The following is a 20,208-nucleotide window of genomic DNA, read 5'->3' as shown; positions in this document are numbered from 1 at the left end:
GAAGGGTAAAGATTTTTTTAATAGAAGTCATTTACAAATCTGTTTAACTTTCTGGCACCAGTTGATTTTAAAAATAAGTTTTCCACCAGAGTACCCCCTTAAAGGAGTACTCCACAGCATAGGGGATAAGTAGCTATTGCAGGGGGTCCAACCTCTGGTACCCCAGCAAGCTCAATGAGGAGCGTGTGACGTCTACCTGTAGATTGCACGCGCTCCATCTATTTCTGTGGGAGCGCTGATGATACCCCAGTGCTGTACTGGGGTCTTTTCGGTGCTCCCATAGAAATGAATGCAGTGCGTGTCGCCAGCAGCAGCAGTGCTCCTCACCGAGCATCGGGTCCTATACAGGAGATCGCAGGGCAATGCTGAGAAGACCCTGTAACTTTCCTGCATCCCATCTCACCAAGTGGAATCCAAAGCTGTCACCGGTATCAAAGGCGATCAGCTGATAATAGACGCACATTGTATAATAAAACGATGGAACCGCCGCTTATCCAATATATAAATATTTATTTTTCTTCTCTGCAATAACAAGGCAGCAAAATGAGATTTAAAAACCGGAGACCCGGGTCCTTATTCCTCCACCACATCTCAGAGTGGGTCCATATCTGGGCAGATGGTTATGGCACGCTCATTTGTAGGCCGGTCACTCCTTGTCTTTGGGCTTGTTGATCATGACTTCACCCAGACTCTCCAGGACTTCCCTCTTGTAGTCATCAAAGTCGCCTTCTATCTGATTCACAGTCTGGTCCTCTACAACCCACAGCTGGCAATTTGTCTCAGTGATGAGACGTGCGTCGTGGCTGACCGTGATCACCGCTACAAAGAGGGGACATCGTTAGTCGCAGACGGCGCCCTCTAGTGGCCCATGAAATGTAGGAGTTTATTCTATATAAATGGGCCAAGTACATGTATGAGGAGTAGTGGCTAGAGATGAGCGAACTTACAGTAAATTCGATTCGTCACGAACTTCTCGGCTCGGCAGTTGATGACTTTTCCTGCGTAAATTAGTTCAGCCTTCAGGTGCTCCGGTGGGCTGGAAAAGATGGATACAGTCCTAGAAAAGAGTCTCCTAGGACTGTATCCACCTTTTCCAGCCCACCGGAGCACCGGAAAGCTGAACTAATTTATGCAGGAAAAGAAATCAACTGCCGAGCCGAGAAGTTTGTGACGAATCGAATTTACGGTAAGTTCGCTCATCTCTAGTAGTGGCCACTTTATCAACTGATGGCACAGCAGATCTACCCTTGTCACCATTTAAAACATAGGTGTCAATCTTGCGGCCCTCCAGCTGTTGCAATACTACAACTTCCAGAATGCCCGGACAGCCAACGGCTGTCCGGGCATGCTGGGAGTTGTAGTTTTGCAACAGCTGGAGGGCTGAAAGTTTGACACCTATATTTTTAAAAGTAGTGTCTAGCTTAATCTGGTATTAGCGACACTGTTTTAATGAAAGGGGTATTCTGCCCTAAAAAAATTTTTATAAAAATTTAACAAAATTTTACAAAAATGTATTTTCTACAAATACTAAATATGGAATGAAAAGAAAACTCCAAAACTAATCTCCAGTGATCCGACCCCCTAGATTATAGTTGATAGAGATGAGTGAACTTACAGTAAATTCGATCCGTCACGAACTTCTCGGCTCGGCAGTTGACTTTTCCTGCATAAATTAGTTCAGCTTTCCGGTGCTCCGGTGGGCTGGAAAAGTTGGATACAGTCCTAGGAGACTCTTTCCTAGGAATGTATCCACCTTTTCCAGCCCACCGGAGCACCTGAAGGCTGAACTAATTTATGCAGGAAAAGTCAACTGCCGAGCCGAGAAGTTCTTGACGAATCGAATTTACTGTAAGTTCGCTCATCTCTAATAGTTGACACTTACCTCCTTTATATTCATTTATAGCCTCAGCCAGAGCATCGATGGATTCAATATCTAAGTTATTTGTGGGTTCATCCTGTAGGGGGCGGTATTAAAAGACACTGGATCAGTATTGCTGGTTAATTTTACGTACAAGACCACACTAGGTATCCACATGTACAGTACTCACCAAAATGAGGACATCTGGTTCTCTACAGCATAATTCGGCAAAGACGACACGAGCTTTCTGCCCTCCTGCAATGAAGACGCAATATTCACACATACAGTATCTTGCCCAGTTGATGCGCAGGATTTGAAGCGTTGTTCAGTTATTTAGTTTACATTGGATTCTGCCGCTTCAAATCCTGCGCATCAAATATGTGGATACTGTACGTGTTAATACACCTCAATGGTCTATACACACGTTCAGTATTCTGCGCAGATTTGATGCGCAGGATTTTCTGCTACAGATTTCAATGTAAACTGAATGACTGAACACAGCTTGAAATCCTGCGCATCAAATCTGCGCAGAATACTGTACGTACAGGATCCTGCGCAGATTTGATGAGCAGGATTTAAGAATAGGTAGATAAAGGTGGGGAATTATGTAGAGTGCTCCTGCTGTCAAAGGATGGACTCAAAACGCCACGGTTGCACAGGAAAAATGTATTGAAATATTTTCGGACAACGCGTTTCGGCACTCACATGCGCCTTCATTAGGTCCACAAAAAGATAAGTTTGCTGCGTCCTGAGGTGCCGACTGTGCTTGAGTGGCTATTCCGCTATTCTTTTTGTGACCTGATGAAGGCGCATTTGAGCGCCGAAACGCTTTGTCCGAAAATATTTCAATAAATTGTCCTGTGCAACCGTGGCGTTTTGAGTCCATTCTTTGACAGCAGGAGCACTCTACATAATTCCCCACCTTTATCTACCTATTCTTCCTCCATTATTCCGTACACTAAGGTACACGGATAGGGGAGATAGAGCTGCATACTGCATCTACTGATCCCCACCCTCACCTCCCAACAGTGTTGGGCTTGCACTGTTGCATCCTCTCAGCAGGTCGGTACAGCACATTAGGTGAGGTGGTGGGTCCCCCGTTTCCACCTAAAGACAGCATACGAGAGAGCGCCCCGTTTTTTTGTCTCTCTTCTGTTTTCTATGAGCAGGATTTGTAACTGCAGATCAGTAATTTAGTTTACACTGAAATCTGCAGCAGAAAATCCTGCGCATCAAATCTGCGTACATGTGTACGTACCCTTAAAGGATATCTCTACCGACAGATAGTGCAGGTGACACGGATGACAACGGTACTTATCTTGTCCCGTTCCGTGGTGGGGATCTCCGGTAATAATCTCCATTAAGTTTCAGATTCGGCTTGGGGCACAGGCGGAGCTTAGTGAAGTCACCGCTGCTGTGAGACCCAGTAGAGAGCAGCAGCAGCTTGGGCGGAGCTTAGTGACATCACCGCTGCTGCTGCTCATTGCTGGGTCCTGCTGCTAAAGAACAGCAACGGTGATGTCAATAAGCTCCGCCCATGCCCCAAGCAAGGCCGGAGCTGAAGCTTAACGGAGAAGATTACTGAAGATCCCCTGCATGGAATGGGACAAGGTAAGTACCCTTGTCACCAGTGTCACCTGCATTCTCGGTCCGCCAGGTTAGCGCAGGTGACATTTCTTTTAAGCTATATGTACATTAAATTGATTATACAATGCACGGGGGAGAAGAGGGGGGTGGGGACAGGGCGGCAAGTATCACCTGAAAGTTTGCAGATCTGAATGGTGTGCGCATGGCTCTCCAGACCGAACCTCCCCAAGCACTTCCTGGCATCCTGATACGGGAGGTTGAAGTTTCTCTGCAGATACTCGGTCGCCGTCTCCTCCATGGTTAGCTGGTCGGCATACTGCTGGTTAAAGAACCCAATTTTCTATGGGACCAAGAAAAGAAAATAAGGCAGTGGTTACAGACAAGAAGAAAAAAGAGGCGACATTGTCCTATGCAGACCCCAGCACTCACCAGTCGGTGATTTTTCCTCATTTCTCCTTTTGTCTGTGAAAATGAATATGAAATGGTTAATATTTTGGCTGCCGATACAGTAGATTCGTAAGGACACATTACAGCCATGTACTCACAGCGGTCAGTCTACCAGTCAACAGCAGGAGCAGCGTACTTTTCCCTACACCATTCGGGCCCACGATACAGACTGAAGAACACAAGTAAAAAAAATAAATAAATACAAAAATAGATTGAACCTAGGGGGCAGTATTACAGAAGTATTACTGTAGTCCATAATAGGCAATATTGTAGTAGTTTGTGCTATGTACTAAAGATTTTCAGGTAAGCCACTGGTTGAATTTCTGTAAAAAGAAAAGGATATCCACTATTCTCCAAAATCACCCAGGAAAATCTTAGGAGGGTGAAGGTAGGTGCGTTGGCAGGAAGGGGGATTGAGTGGTGAGTAGATAATTCCCTGTATTAGGTAGATACCTCCAAGTAGGTAGGTATATAATCCACCCAATACGTACATAGGGTATCCCACCAGCAGGTAGGGAACCCCCCAGGTATATAGGTAGGGAATGCCCCCCAGTAGGCACCGTACTTTTCCCTACTACATTCAGGCCTACGATAAAGGCTGGTGTACGCGAGAAAAAAATCAAATAAAAAATAGATTAATATATTGTACCAAGTTGGCAGTATTATATCAGTATTACTGTAGTCCATAGAAGGCAATATTGTAGTAGTTTTAGCTATGTACTAAAGATATTCAGATACGCCTCTGGCTGAATTTCTGTAAAAACGCAATAACCACTATTCTCTTAAAGGGGTATTACGCCTTTAGACATCTTATCCCCTATCCAAACCCCCCCCCCCGCCATCTCCGTGTAGCACCTGCCATTCTGTGCCAGGCTGCTGCTCCAGTCTGACTCCTCTGGAGAGAGTGTGGCGCGATGTCATTAGAGATGAGCGAACTTACAGTAAATTCGATTCGTCACGAACTTCTCGGCTCGGCGGTTGCTGACTTTTCCTGCATAAATTAGTTCAGCTTTCTGATGCTCCCGTGGGCTGGAAAAGGTGAAAACAGTCCTAGGAGACTCTTTCTTAGGACTGTATCCACCTTTTCCAGCCCACCGGAGCACCGGAAAGCTGAACTAATTTATGCAGGAAAAGTCAGCAACCGCCAAGCTGAGAAGTTTGTGAGGAATCAAATTTACTGTAAGTTCGCTCATCTCTAGATGTCATATCTCCAGTCCCAGAAACTCAGAGGTTTCCGAGACTGGAGCAGCAGCCATCTACTGTAAAGTATAAAAAGTGAAAATGTTTACTAAAAAATAAATTAAAAAAAAAAACACCCAAATAAAAGCATTTAACTCTTGGACCCAAGCAGAACAATGTCTTGTGCTGGCCCTGATGCCGAGGCATGGTGGGAGTGAAATATATAATTAAAAAGAAGTAATCAATCATGTGATAGCGCCCATTTGTGGCCTAACCTCTGGAATCCATGTCTATGCCAAAATCCAAGTTCTTAAACAGCAGCTTGTGTCCTTGATAGCCAAAATCAACCCCTGCAGGAACACAAGGAAGAGATTAGGGTCTCACAGCCCGGGCGTAAGACACAGAGGAGGGACTGGTGGGGTCTGCTCTTCTTACCATGGAGGCCAAGAATAGGAGGACTGAGTGGTGGGGGGTTTGGGAAGGTGAATTTCACGGTGTATTCCTTTGGTCTCTTCAGTAACCCGGCCTGTTCATTGCTCTCCTCATCTGCATTCTTCTTCCGACATTTCTGCTGCTTTCGCGTTAAGGCTTCTTTTGTCTGTTTCTCCTACAGGAGGTAAAAAGACCAGAATGTTTGCAAGACAGTTACTTAAAAGGGGTTGTCCGTCAAAAGGAACAACCTGTCTGTGGTGTCAAAAAGTATAATAAACAGTTTACTAATATAATGTTATTAGCCATAGTGCAGAGATCTTTCATATCAGTTGGGTCCCATGTTGTCACAGGCTCTAAATGCAGAGCTAACCCTCCCTCTTCTCTTATCAGCACAGGAGGACACAGTGGATTTGAAGGGAGAGATATGGTATTACTGGTCATTAGATTTCTGACTCATTAGATAAGGCAGCAGGGGGCTCCCTGCTGCCTTATCTAGTGAGTCAGAAATCTAATGAGCAGTCATACCAACCGTTCTCAGTTACAGTAGCCTCCATCAGAATAGGCTCCCAGCTGCCTTATCTAATGAATCATAATTAGTCATAAATCTAATGAGCAGTAATACCAGCCCCCCCCGCCTTCTTCACATCACTGATTTTGTCTCATGCTAATAGGAGGGCAGGCAAGAGGAGGAACTGGTTCCCTGCATTCTGAGTCTGTGACAAGACGTCACAGCTTACAAGGGAGACAGAACAGATGATATTGAAAATCTCTGCACTATGGCTAAAAACATTATACTGTATTATTAAGCTGCTTTATAAAAAAAATTTTTTGATACCATACACAGGTTGTTTCTTTTACTGGACAAACCTTTTAAAAAGGGAAGTCTACCAACAAGCTTCTCCACGTTATGTAATATAGATCAATGTTATGCCTTTAGAGGGGGGGGGGGGGGGGATACTGGGAATCCTATGCATATTTTAGTCTCAGTTTGTAATATACTTTTGTAATATTGAAAGGGGCAGCCTCTTACTGCTTGCTTGGAAGATTTGCCTCCAGCTTTTAAATCCTTCAGCTTCTTTTCCTGCTTATCATACTGTTTCTGCATCTCCTTCTGTTTCTGCTGATACATTTTCTTAAAGGTCACTGGAAAGAATAAATAAATAGGATCAGGCCCAAGCAATATGGAGGTATCACAAAAAAAAATAAAAAATAAAAATAAAAAAAGGTCTCGGAGAGAAGACTCACTGTAATTTCCCCGGTAATAATACAGCTTCTGTGCATCAAGGTGCATTATGTCTGTACATACATCGTCCAAGAATCCCTGGTCGTGGGACACTATGAGGAGGGTTTTCTTCCAGCCCTGGAGATAACTGGGGAAGGAGAAATATAAAAAATTCTAGGAGGGAAAAAAATAAGTCAACCAGTGTGCCTCCAGCTGTTTCAAAACTACAATTCCCAGCATGCCCGGACAGCCTTCGGCTGTCCGGGCATGCTAGGAGTTGTAGTTTTGCAACAGCTGGAGGTACACTGGTTAGGAAACAATGACCCAGGACATCAGGACAGCAAGTCAGCGATAAAATATATAAAAGGCCCTGCTGATACTGATGTACAGTATAGAATGGAACTCACTTGTTAAGCCAGATGACAGCGTTGAGATCCAAGTGATTTGTGGGTTCATCCAACATGAGGAGCGTTGGTTCCATGAAGAGAGCCCTGAAATGAATACGCAGAATAAAATGGAATTAACGTGTCAAGTATTGGAATTCAGAAGAGGGAGGAGGGGATGCAGTTTCAACATTCTCTTTTAGTTTCAGTAAAACAGCACAATGTTGTCCTTTGGATGGGGGATAAAGCTATTTTTCCCACCACATGGAGAATACGCCTTTAAACAAGTGTGTAGTGTGGCACCTTGCTGTTATTAAAACATATTTCAATGCCCCGAACATGTTTCACCACCCTACATGTAGTGTCTTCAGGGGACAATCACAGGAAAAAAATAAAAAAATAAAAAAAACAGTACAATGTTAATACAGTGCCACATACTGCACAAGTCAGACATTTGGTTGGAAGAAATTGTGCATAAGTGCATTTACCTGGCCAATGACACTCTCATCCTCCACCCTCCACTGAATCTCCTGGTCTCCCGATCCTGCATCTCTGGGGTAAAACTCAAACCAGCCAAAATCCTACGAGCTTTGGCTTCTGCAGAGGCAGCTCCGGAGGCTCTTAGCTCTTCGTAAACCTAAGTGAGTGGGGATATAACACCTGGTCATATGCTGTCCCTACTATAGTGTCCACCATCATCGCTCCAAAACCACCAATTACCTTCTCCAAAAGCTCAGCTACGCTGTCATCCCCCTTCTCCAGCCTGGCCTGCAGTCTCTTCTCCTGCTCCAATAACTTGATACGCTTTGTATCAGCTTTCAGAACCGACTGGACAGCCGGGGTGTCATCAGCTATAACCTCTGTGGGGGAACGATGAGACCTACATGAAGTACAGGCAGTGGCGAGTGGATGGGTCATGCTAATATCACCATCTTTTCATACCTTGCTCACAAAGCAACACGTCTATGTTCGGCGGAATGTTCAGGGCCTTGTTGGCAATGTGTTTCAGGAGCGTGGTCTTCCCTTTCCTAATAAAAAAGAAATGAGGAAAGCGAGTATAACTTGGGTATATAGGAAGCAAAACAGACAAAGGCTAGTGGGATATACCTCCAAGCACTCACCCGTTCGGACCCACTAAACCATAACGACGTCCCGCCACCACGTACAAGTCAGCGTTAACAAACAGCTCTTTGCCGTGGGCAGAAATGCTGAATTTCTCCAGCTACAACACAGGAAAATACATAAAATTATGAATACAAATTACTATTTATTACTAATTATTTAACAATAAGATACAACATTTTTTTTTTTTTTATTAACTAGGATTTTTCTGATGCGCCCGAGTGTTAGAGTAAACCATAGTGTTTCGGCACCAGTTTCATGCTGCCCACAGTTTAGGTAGCATACAACAGGCGACAGGTAGTAATGTAGTATCCTCTAACCACATGTACCTTGATGTCGGAGGCGTTTTCCAGCATGGCCTGACGAGACGAGAGCTCAGCTTGGGACACAGAGAAGTCATTTTCGGCCGCTGTTGCCTTCTTCATCGTAGCCACCTGTTTCTCATAATCCAGCTATAGGAAGAGGAGAAAAGGGAAAAGGAAAAGACAAAGTAAGTCATGCGGTAAGGCCAACACCATGGAGGGTCAAGATATAAAAGAGTAAAGTAGATTTAAGAGAAACTAACTTAAATGTTTCTTTAGAGCAGTGTATCGCCAGCTGTTGCAAAACTACAACTACCAGCATGCTGGGAGTTGTAGTTTTGCAACAGCTGGAGACACACTGTTTGGAAAACACTACTTCAGAGTCTGCTGGGCATGGACTGACTCGCCTGAGGGATCTCATATATGGTATTGGGCTCTTCAGGTCTCTCTACTGGGGTGCTTCTTAAAGGGGTACTCCATTGGAAACATCTTATCCCCTATTCAAAGGATAGGGGAAAAGATGTCTGATCACGGGGGTCCCGTGCTGGGGACCCCTGCGATCTCAGGGCAGGCGCTAGCAGCGTCCAGAAAATGTAAGCTTGGAGCTTCCGTGTTTGTGATGTCACACCGCGTCCCCTCCATTCATGTCTATGGGAGGAAGCGTGGCGGTTGGTATGTAGCCATCACACCTCCTCCCATAGACCTGAATGGAGGGGGCGTGGTGACTGTGGGCGCCAGTCATCCGGCACTTTCACTCCATGCACCAGATGTCTGGGGTGCCGCAGCGGAGATCTCGAGGGTCCCCAGCGGAAGACCCCCTTGATTAGATATCTTATCCTCTATCCTTTGGTTAGGAGATAAGATGTTTTCTGGCGGAATACCCCTATAATAACCCCTTAAGGACCAAGGACGTATGAGTACGTCCTCGGTCCCGCTCCCACGGTGACCGCGCATCATATCGCGGCGGGCCCGGCGTCATAGTGAAGCCGGGACCCGCTTCTAATAGCGCGCGGCACTGATCCAGTGCCGCACGCTATTAACCCTTTAGCCGCACGCTCAAAGCTGAGCCACGCGGCTAAAAGTGAAAGTAAAAGTGTCCAGCTAGCTCAAGAAGCTGTTCGGGATCGCTGCAGTATAATCGCGGCATCCCGAACAGCTGTAGCACAGGAGGAGGTCTCTTACCTTCCTTCCTGCAGTCCGATCGCCGATTGAATGATTCAAGCCTGAGATCCAGGCTTGAGCAATCGCCAAAAACACTGATCATTGCATCTCTATGGAGATGCATTGAACAGTGTTAAAGATCAGTAAATGCAATGTTATAGCCCCCTATGGGGGCTATAATTTTGCAAAAGAAAAGTGTAAAAAAATCATTAACCCTTTGAATTATCCCTTCCCCTAATAAAAGTTTGAATCACCCGGCATTTCCAATAATAAAAAAAAAAATAAAAAAAAACAGTGTAAATAAAAACAAAAATAAACATATGTGGTTTCGCCGCGTGCGGAAATGTCCGAAGAAAATATACCGCTAATTAAACTGCACGGTCAATGGCATACGCGCCAAAAAATTGCAAAGTCCGAAATAGTGTATTTTTGGTAATTTTTTATATCATGAAAAGATGAATAAAAAGCGATCAAAAAGTCAGATCAATGCAAAAATGGTACCGACAAAAACTTCAGATCACGGCGCAAAAAATGAACGCTCATAGCGCCCTGAACACGGAAAAATAAAAAAAAAGTTATAGGGGTCAGAAGATGACAATTTTAAACGTATAAATTTTCCTGCATGTAGTTATGATTTTTTTCTGAAGTCCGACAAAATCAAACCTATATAAGTAGGGGATCATTTTAACCGTATGGACCTACAGAATAAAGAGAAGGTGTCATTTTTACCGAAAAATGTACTATGTAGAAATGGAAGCCCCCAAAAGTTACAAAATGGCTGTATTTTTTCAATTTTGTCGCACAATGATTTTTTTTCCCCCGTTTCGCCGTAGATTTTTGGGTAAAATGACTGATATCATTACAAAGTGGAATTGGGGGCGCAAAAAATACGCCATAATACAGATTTTTAGGTGCAAAATTTAAAGAGTTATGATTTTTTAAAGGTAAGGAGGAAAAAACGAAAGCGCAAAAACGCCCGGCCCTTAAGGGGATAAGGAGGGGTAAATTGGCTTTAAACTTTAACCCTGGAAATGTAAAGGGCACATTGGTAACAAGATGCTGTTTTGCTACTACATCCTCATTTTGCTTATCATCATGTTTTTGTTTATAGGACTTGTTTAGAGAGGAGAAATAACAAAATGTGTTTAGAGGAAAAGCAGTACAGCCGCCCATAGCAACCAATCAGATCGCGTCTTTCATTTTTAGAGGCCTTTTTTTTTAAAATGAAAGAAGCGATCTGACTGGTTGCTATGGGCAATAGCCCTGCTCTTCCTCTACACAGGACTCAACTATTCCTCATATTGACCTGTTTCTTCATTTTCTTCTTCTCCTTCTTACTTAAGTTGGCAAAAGGATCTTCGGCTGCAGCGGGCTTTTCTTCACCATCATCTTCATCTGCTGACTGTGACACAAACCATCTGTTAGATCAGTTTTTACCAATTCACCATAGCCAGCCATAATCCTTTGAAACTATAAGGCAATGTTCACAGATTATTTTTTTTTGCGTTGTATGGCCCCAAAACAGGTTGAAGCACAAGCTGACTCCACCGGGTCCCAACAGATCCCACTGACCTGAATAGGGTCCATGAGGAATCCGGTAGTTTACCGAAAAATACAAATAAAAATAGTAAATGTACTATTTTCTCCTCCACTAAACTCGTGTTTTAAAGAGTAGCTCCCACCATCTTTGTTTTTTTTTTTTTTTACTGTCCCTGCCTATTGCCCACCTATCCCCCTAACCCCCTTACTGCCTTATTTTATTTTTTTAACATATTAAAAATGCCTTTTTGTCTGCCTGGTCATGTGCTCATTTACCAGGCAGACTTCCCCAGCAGGCGCGATGTCACTGATGCCTGCTGGGGGGGCCGACTTCCACCCTTAGTTCACCTATCCAGCTGTTTCACCACTACAACTCCCAGCTTGTCCTGACATCTATTGGCTGTCACGGCATTCTTGGAGTTGTAGTGGGGAAACAACTGGAGGACACTGTGTGTACTGTACAGGACCCTGAAGAAGCTCCTGTCCTCTACATAGACCGTGATTACAGCTCCCAGCAGATGTTTCTTACTTTTATATGTAAGGATTTGTTTTATCTGTATTATTTATCTACATATTTTTCTTTAATCCTCACTTTTTCCTATTTTTGGATGACATTTTGGGGTTTAAGAACCAATTACCAGGTTTCCATAGAGTTATGGTCTCAACATACAATGGTTTCAACATACAATGGTAGTCCTGGAACCAATTAATATTGTAACTTGAGGGACCACTGCATATCTGTAAAGTGCCTCTGCTTTTCTGACTTGATATATGATACATTTCTACCACCAATAGAGGGCGCTATCTGCATACAGCTAGTATTAAACTCAATGGCAGTTGTACAAATCGGTGTGCAGCGTGCTCCCCATATTGGTTGCAGCAGGTAACCCCTATTACAGCATATAATAGGTAAGCAAGGAAACCACACTCCCATAACAGCACCACAGCCACTACATGCTTTAAAGCAGCGGTCTTCAAACTGGGGCCCTCCAGATGTTGCAAAACTACAACTCCCAGCATGCCTGGACAGCCAACGGCTGTCCTGGCATGCTGGGAATTGTAGTTTTGTAACATCTGGAGGGCTACAGTTTGAAGACCGCTGCTTTAAAGGCTATGTTCACACGATGGAATTTCTGGACAGAATTCCGCCCGGAGATTCCACAGCAGCAGAGTCCCATTGATTTTATTGCTTTTCACAAGGCATGTGCCAGAAACATCTGGCGTAGAAATTCATACTCTGATGTCCGCAAAAAGAAAAGACCTATCTATTCTTTCTGTGGACTCCGCACGGAATTGCATTGCAGCCTTTGAGACAACCCATTCGCGAGTGGTCCTAGCGCCGGCATGTTCTGCTGGCGCTCAGCTGTCAGGGAAAGCATTTTCTGTGCAGACATTCCCAATGTGAACATAGGCCTACGATAAGTAGACTAAAGTACGCTCCTCTCATCGCTACACACTCACCTTCTCTTCAGATCCTGCATCAGATCCCATACCTTCATCTTCGTCCAGAGCAACAAAACGATTCTAAAAGTAACAAAAAATAGAGTACACTATATATAAAGTACAAAAAACACAGCTCAGAAAACATACCGTCATTCCTGCAGTCAGAACGACATAACTATTGGTGCCGTTTCTTTGTGTAAGGCAGTGTTTCCAAACCAGGGTGGCTCCAGCTGTTGCAAAACTACAACTTCCAGCATGCCTGGACAGCCAAAGGCTGTCCAGGCATGCTGAAAGTTGTAGTTTTGCAACAGCTGGAGGCACCCTGGTTGGGAAACACTGGTGTAAGGTATAAGATCCTGATTGGAAACGACGCTCTGAAGGCGAAATGTAACCTTGGAATGTACGGGGGACATCCTAGCGTCCTTACTATAAAATAAAGGTTTGGGAGGGGGGTGTAGAGAAGACTCCCACACACCACAGAGTTTGTGTCTGTTTTTTCGTGGTCAATATATTTCCCTTCAGAATAAGACAATATGGGGGAGATCCCTGGTTTTAGGGATCACAGCCAAAAGATTGTAGGACAACAGTAAAATTGGCCCAGGCCTATGAAGGAACAATGCAAATGACTGAAGAAAGATCTTACCTGGGGAGGTTTTGGCTTCTGTTTGCCCTTCTTAGGTTTCTTCTCTTCCTCATCACTGAGATCAGGAGCTTTGGGTGGAGGTTTCTGTTTGACAATAATAATAAAAATAAAAAAATAATAATATATAAAAAAATATACCGTATTTATCGGCATATAACACGCATTTTTTAGGCAATTTTTTTTAGCCTAAAGTCTACCTGCGAGTTATACGCCGATAAGCCGCTGCAGTTCAATGATTTAAAGCGGGCACTTTAAATCAATGAACTGCAGCGGCTTTTTCAGGTGCAGAGACCGCCAGCACTTCCGGCTTCTCTGCCCCTGCCTGTCCTGGGGTCCCTGCTGCCACCGCTTCTCTCCCCCCTGCCATCGGCGCCGCTGCCCCTTCTTTCCGCTGCCCCTTTTATTACGGGTAGGGATGGGAGGACGGAGATCGGAGGAACGTGATAGGTCAAGATCGGAGGACGTGATATGACAACAATATAGGAGGACGGGATATGAAGTCAAAAGTATATATATCACCCTGCAGTGGAAGTGATCAACTTTTAGGACCTATGAGGATCACATGCATGGGAATATACTCACTTTGGCTTTCGATTTTTCCTTTGGTATTTCCTCCTCGCTTTCTTCACTAGGCGGCTATAAAAAGAACCAACAACGGTAAGAACACTATAAAAACCAAGACGCAGCCACAGCTTCCTGTAACATAACCTATACGGTACCTTCGGCTTGCTGGGTTCATTTCTTTTTCCTTTCTTGTTTGGTTTCTTTTCTTCTTCCTATTAGGTTAGTTTGTAGAGGTTAAAACATACATAAATAAATAATAAACTATGTGAATATGACTGAGGTGGCACATCCCATCTCCATGGTAGTTTGGCCTGACCGCCCTTCATTCATAGAAAATCCAGATCTGGATTGGCCATCAAATTACAGAGTACCTCTAATGATCTTGTAAAATGTTATAATCCTCCCAGGTCACTGCCCCCATCATGATAAACCACCCCCGGCCTTTACTTATATAATTTTTTAGTTTTCTACCGCGATATTTCTCTGTATTTTCTGCTCAGTCTCAGATTCACAGACTGGGAAGGGGCGTTCCCCAGCAGGCGTGACATCATCTGAAGCCATACAGGGGAGAACTTCCTCCCTCACTCTGCTACACACAGCTCAGAGCTGTTCAGTGTGAGATGAGCTATGATTGGCTAAGGCTGCGCACACACCCCTGAGCACTCCAGACTGCATTTCCTGATTTTGGACTTCTGCCAGGCCAGCAGGAGTCAAAGTCTGTGCAAGAGATGGGGGGGGGGAGAAATGTGCTCTGGACAAGTAGGGAGACACCTAGTGGCAGCTTTTTTAAAACAAAAATAAAACATAGAAAACTTTTTTAACTTTTTTTTTTTTTTTTTTAAGCAAAATACATAAAGATTTTTTTATTTACCATAAAGAGTACAATACCAAAAATTAGTTTTAATGAGAGTGGGCATTTAAAGCACACCTAACCCCAGAACAGGCACAGATAACTTCTCATCCATTACCTTCACTTCTTTCTTTTCTTTTTTTCCTTTATTTTTCTTAGTTGGCTGCTTCTCCTCCTCCCCCTCCTCTTCTTCCTCTTCCTCACTATCACCACTACCGAGAGCAGCAAAAATATTTTTCCCTAAGGGCTGTAAAATAACCAGACATCAGTGTATAACTACATAGAGAAGTTTCTGATAACTGCAACAAATAAATGTCACAAAAATAAAAATAAAAAAAATTATATATATATATATATATATATATATATATATATATATATATATATAAATAAATTATTATTATTTATTTTTATTATTATATATATAGCGTAAAAGATCAAAACTTTTTTACAAGCATCTACATCATGTCATAACTTTTTATAAATGGTATGAACGCCTTTATGTACAATTTTTAGTTTATTTCGCATTGTAGTTTGATATTTCTCGCACGCAGGTTATTACACGTAGAGCAGGCTGCTCTGTCTACTTCAGAGAGAAATGAGTCAGTAAAGCTGTCAGATATCTCTAACCTCTCCAGAGCCAATTTTTGACTAGATCAAAGTTGACCTTAGAAGATCATTCAGGAGAGGAGAGATAAGTCCTGGAGACTGAACTGCAAGGCTGCCCCTCTGGTGGATTTCACTGTGACAAAGCAGCATATAGGTAAGAACATGCAGGACAAACTGAATAAAATTCTTAATTGGGATTGGTTTCGGACAAGTATTGCTACTTTATTTGGGATCAGGAATTTTAATTCTTATGATACTATTGTTATCGAATGTATGTTAAAGTCCTGTGCCTTGGTCTTTTATATCTGTCTGGGGAAATGCACCGGCTCATGTTATTGTAAAAAATGTGAAAACCCAAATAAAATGCTAATATTTAAAAAATAAAATAAATAAATAAAAAATTGTTAATAAAGACCTATATCATTTATTTATTTATACAAAAAGAAGTAAAAATAATAATAATAATAATAATAATAATAATAATAATAATAATACATAAATAATATGGCTGAAAAGGAGAAAAAATAAAATAAGAAAAAAAAAAAAGGGCTCACTTACTTGTGCTTTACCACGCCGGGGAACAGGGACAGGGTCTACAAAAGATTAAAAATAAAAAAAAAAAAAAAAAAGAAGGACCTTAGACAGGAATTACAGGGACATTTTTTTCTTTATCCGACAATTTTTTTTTTACCATTAATGACCAAGAAAAAGGCTTTTTCCAGGGCGGATTATACATGGTAAAAATTAAAGTCAATATAAGGAGACCTTCACATTCATAGCTGGTGTTCGCAGTGGGACATGTAGTAAAAACAACAAGGCCCATACCTGAGAGAGAGAAGGGGTACTCCGCCCCTAGACATCTTATTCCCTATCTAAAAGGAGGGGATAAGATGTCTGATGGCAGGGGTCCTGCCGCTGGGAACCCCCATGATCTCCCTGCAGAACCTGGTGTTCGTTTAGAAAGTTGGGTGCGGCAACCGAGGCTCGCGACATCTCAGCCACGCCCCTTTGTGATGTCACGGCCATGCCCCCTCAATGCAAGTCTATGGGAGGGGGGCGTGGCGGCCGCCACGCCCCCCTCCCATAGACTTGCATTGAGGGGGCATGGCTGTGACATCACAAGGGGGTGTGACATTCCACGGAGGCTTGCATTGACGACACAAGCCTCCGGCCCCACCCAGCGGCAGGGCCCCTGCGATCAGACATCTTATCTATTGGATAGGGGATAAGATGTCTAGAGGTAGAGTATCCCTTTAAGCTCCAGGATCTCCCACTGCAACCCCCAGCATTATGTCTCTCCCAGACTGATATAAATCATATGTTTGTGATTTGTTCACATCTATATCATGCACCAGGACAGGTGGACAGTCCAGAGTCTATTCCTATGAACATAATTTGGTACTTTACAGCTTGTATTATAGCTTCAGAGCTGACATTTACCAGCGCTTGTTCAGGTATTGGGCAGAACAGACAACGGTCTCTACTGTACATCATCCGTCCCTGCATTACAGGAGATCATCTTCACAGATAGTGATGTGTGTGACCACAGAAGTGTGAATGCAGCTCTGGGGTATAGTCCAGGATCGGTAACGCATACCTGCATGGTTAAAGGGGTACTTCGTCCCTAGACATCTTATCCCCTATCCAAAGGATGGGGGATAAGATGTCTGATCGCGGGGGTCCCGCAGCTGGGTCCCCCACAATCTCTGTGCAGCCCTCAGCGTTCGTTTAGAATGCTGGGTGTCGGCGGTGGGGGTTGTGATGTCACGACCACGCCCCTCGTAACGTCATACCACGCCCTTCGTGACGTCACACCACGCCCCTCAATGCAAGTCTATGGGAGGGGGCATGCCATGCCCCCTCCCACAGACTTGCATTGAGGGGCGTAGTGTGACGTCATGAGGGGCGTGGTTGTGACATCACAACCCCCGCTCCAAGCATTCAGAACAAAATGGGGTTCCAAACGATGGGGAAGGGGAGTGCCCCTTTAACAGCCCAATATACCTGAGTCTTCCTCTTCGTCACTGGGCTGCACTGACAATTTCTTCAGCTTCTCTGTAACCTCCCGGTCTTCGTCGTCATCATCGCCGCCCCCCTTTTGTTTTCTTCGGTCTTTCTTTTTGTCTTTCTTCTTTTGCTGTGGGAGAGAACGTGAAGTCGGGTATTAGACACAAGCACTGACAATCCGGAACAAGCCCACTACTTCTGCCGACCCAGATACAAGAGCTCAATAGAAAATACGGTCCAGCAGCCTCACGTTCTTATAAAATAAAAAAATAAAAAAGTTTTCCAGTGGAGTACCCCTTTAAATCAACTGGTGCCAGAACGTTAAACAGATTTGTAAATGACTTCTATTTAAAAATCTTAATCCTTCCAGTACTTATCAGCTGCTGTATACTACACAGGAAGTTCTTTTCTTTTTGAATTTCCTTTCTGTCTGACCACAGTGCTCTCTGCTGACACCTCTGTCCATTTTAGGAACTGTCCAGAGTAGGAGCAAATCCCCATAGAAAACCTATCCTGCTCTGGACAGTTCCTAAAATTGACAGAGGTGTCAGCAGAGAGCACTGTGGTCAGACAGAAAAGAAATTCAAAAAGAAAAGAACTTCCTCTGTAGTATACAGCAGCTGATAAGTACTGGAAGGATTAAGATTTTTTATTAGAAGTAATTTGCAAATAGGTTTAACTTTCTGGCACCAGTTGATAAAAAAAAAAAAAAAATTATAAAATAAAAAGCGGAGTTTCCCTTTAATGGGATTCTGCTGCACCAATCTCATGATGGAATCTCTGGTGGACCATCCATCGCAGAAATTCCACTCTTTCAGTGGAATGCGCTTAGAAGTGCATTGGCGTCTATTCCACATGAAATGCATTAGCGTCTATTCCAATTCCACATGGTCCTAGCACCGGCTTATTCTGCCAGTGCCAGATACAGATGGAATCTCTGGGCGGAGATTGCGTAGTCTGAATGGGTCCTAAAAGTGGCACCAGGCCATCTAGAAAAGACATTACACTCTGGAAACTACAACTCCCAGGCTATCCTGACAGCTGACACTTAGAGGGTTATTAGTAGATAGAAACAGAGTTAATTTCTTTCAAAAATAGCTCCACCTCCGTCCTCAATCACATTCAAAGCTACAGATATGATCCAGGATTTTCAGGCTTCTATCCAGCAGCCCAACCTGCTATGTGCTACACAATCTATATAGATTTCTTTTATTGCCTTTCCTTGGCCACTGCAAGGGCCATGCAGTATAGTTTAGGCTGTTTTGCCTTTTATTCTATTAAAAAGAGTAGCTCCCACCACAGGGGTGTGGAAATTAAAAAAAAAAAACTACTTGTCCAAGGGACTAAAGCGGGACACAATCTACTTGTCCCTCAAGAAAATCCACTTGTCCTGGTAGATGAAATAATTTCCACCAAAATAGTCTGATTCCCCCCCCCCACTAGACCACCAGGGATGGATATAGACACTGCTGACAGCGATGATCTAATGGGTTAATAGGTGATCGCAGCATGCCGGGCTATTAGCGGCCGGAGAGCTGTAGCTCCTCTTACACCCGAGGGAAGCCCAGATAAGTCTAGACGTAACTTTTTGATCACCTTATAAAAAATTTCTCATATGAAGTGACCAAAAATGAGCAATTCTGGACTATTATTTACATTTACACTGTTCACCGTACGGTTTAATTAACATAATATTTTAATAGTCTGGACATTTCCACATGTAGCGATACCATATGTTTATTTTTGTACATTATTTTTATTTAAAGAAAATTGGAAACATTTATTAGGAAAGGGGCTTATTCACATATATACGCACCTTTTAAAATATTTTAATCACTATTTTTCAGTCTCAATAGGGACTTATGTGTTACTGGGGGGGGGGGGGGGGGTTCAGCTTCTCCAGTTTATATGCTGCATTTTGTGTCAGAAAATGATGGAAGTTGCATTTAGTTACTAGATAACTACAACTCCCAGCATGCCCTGATACAGTCTATGGTTGTGTGGGTGTTGCAGCAGGTTGCACTGTATAGTAGGACAGTTAAGGTTATTGTGTAACATGCTGGGAGTTGTAGTTTTGGTTTGTGTCAGCTGCAGAGCCATAGTCTGTGTCAAGGAATACTGGGAATTACAGTTAGTAACTACAACACCCAGCATGCCCTGATGCAGCCTATGGCTCTGCAGCTGACCCGAAACAAAACTACAACTCCCAGCATGTTACACTTTATAGTTCTACAGTTTAAGTTATGGTGCAACATGCTGGGAGTTGTAGTTTTGGTTCGGGCGTGTTTGTGTGCATCCGTGGGGCTCTTGGTCGGCGGGTGAGTATGAAGGGGCAGGATTCTGGGGGTGCAATTTAGTGCGGGTGCCACTAAAAATAAATAACATTAAATGGTACAACTGCCCTAATGCCCAACGTGACAGTCCGCTCCTATACAAAACATTCATTCATACACATATCATACATACACCCGCCACTGCCCCCATATCATACATACACACCCCCAGCCACTGCCCCCCCACATCATACATTACATACACTCACACCATAGATATACACCATACACTCACACCATACATATGCACACATCATACATACACCCGCCATTGCCCACCCCACACATCATACATACACCCGCCACTGCCCACCCCACACATCATACATTACATACACACACTCACACCATACATATACACCATACATATGCACACATCATACACACACCCGCCGCTGCCCACCCCACATCATACATTACATACACATCACACATAGACATCATACATTACATACACACATCACACATACACTCACACCATACATATCCACCAGTGTTTCCCAACCAGGGTGCCTCCAGCTGTTGCA

At 43.5% G+C, this 20,208-nt stretch overlaps 1 protein-coding gene across 1 annotated transcript in view; it reads right to left on the bottom strand.

Moving 5' to 3' along the window:
* Positions 1-490: 490 nt before the first annotated feature.
* Positions 491-20,208, bottom strand: part of ABCF1 (ATP binding cassette subfamily F member 1) — a 30,900-nt gene continuing 11,182 nt past the window's right edge. Inside the window, exons 4-27 of the mRNA XM_056538472.1 lie at positions 17,346-17,478; positions 15,900-15,934; positions 14,851-14,979; positions 14,038-14,094; positions 13,901-13,954; positions 13,319-13,402; positions 12,694-12,756; positions 11,000-11,095; positions 8,560-8,682; positions 8,230-8,330; positions 8,051-8,136; positions 7,829-7,968; positions 7,597-7,745; positions 7,133-7,216; positions 6,749-6,873; positions 6,534-6,646; positions 5,507-5,678; positions 5,347-5,421; positions 3,991-4,061; positions 3,875-3,907; positions 3,617-3,785; positions 2,049-2,113; positions 1,883-1,955; positions 491-819 (exon numbers count right to left, since the gene is read on the bottom strand). Coding sequence (XP_056394447.1) covers positions 647-819; positions 1,883-1,955; positions 2,049-2,113; positions 3,617-3,785; positions 3,875-3,907; positions 3,991-4,061; positions 5,347-5,421; positions 5,507-5,678; positions 6,534-6,646; positions 6,749-6,873; positions 7,133-7,216; positions 7,597-7,745; positions 7,829-7,968; positions 8,051-8,136; positions 8,230-8,330; positions 8,560-8,682; positions 11,000-11,095; positions 12,694-12,756; positions 13,319-13,402; positions 13,901-13,954; positions 14,038-14,094; positions 14,851-14,979; positions 15,900-15,934; positions 17,346-17,478 — 2,403 coding nt within the window. The 3' untranslated portion in view covers positions 491-646. The remainder of the gene's footprint in view (positions 820-1,882; positions 1,956-2,048; positions 2,114-3,616; positions 3,786-3,874; positions 3,908-3,990; positions 4,062-5,346; positions 5,422-5,506; positions 5,679-6,533; positions 6,647-6,748; positions 6,874-7,132; positions 7,217-7,596; positions 7,746-7,828; positions 7,969-8,050; positions 8,137-8,229; positions 8,331-8,559; positions 8,683-10,999; positions 11,096-12,693; positions 12,757-13,318; positions 13,403-13,900; positions 13,955-14,037; positions 14,095-14,850; positions 14,980-15,899; positions 15,935-17,345; positions 17,479-20,208) is intronic.

Source organism: Hyla sarda, chromosome 9 (genome assembly GCF_029499605.1).
Source record: "Hyla sarda isolate aHylSar1 chromosome 9, aHylSar1.hap1, whole genome shotgun sequence".
Taxonomy (NCBI): domain Eukaryota; kingdom Metazoa; phylum Chordata; class Amphibia; order Anura; family Hylidae; genus Hyla; species Hyla sarda.
The sequence above is the reverse complement of the archived record's forward strand: the minus strand, read 5'-3'. Positions and strand labels throughout refer to the sequence as shown.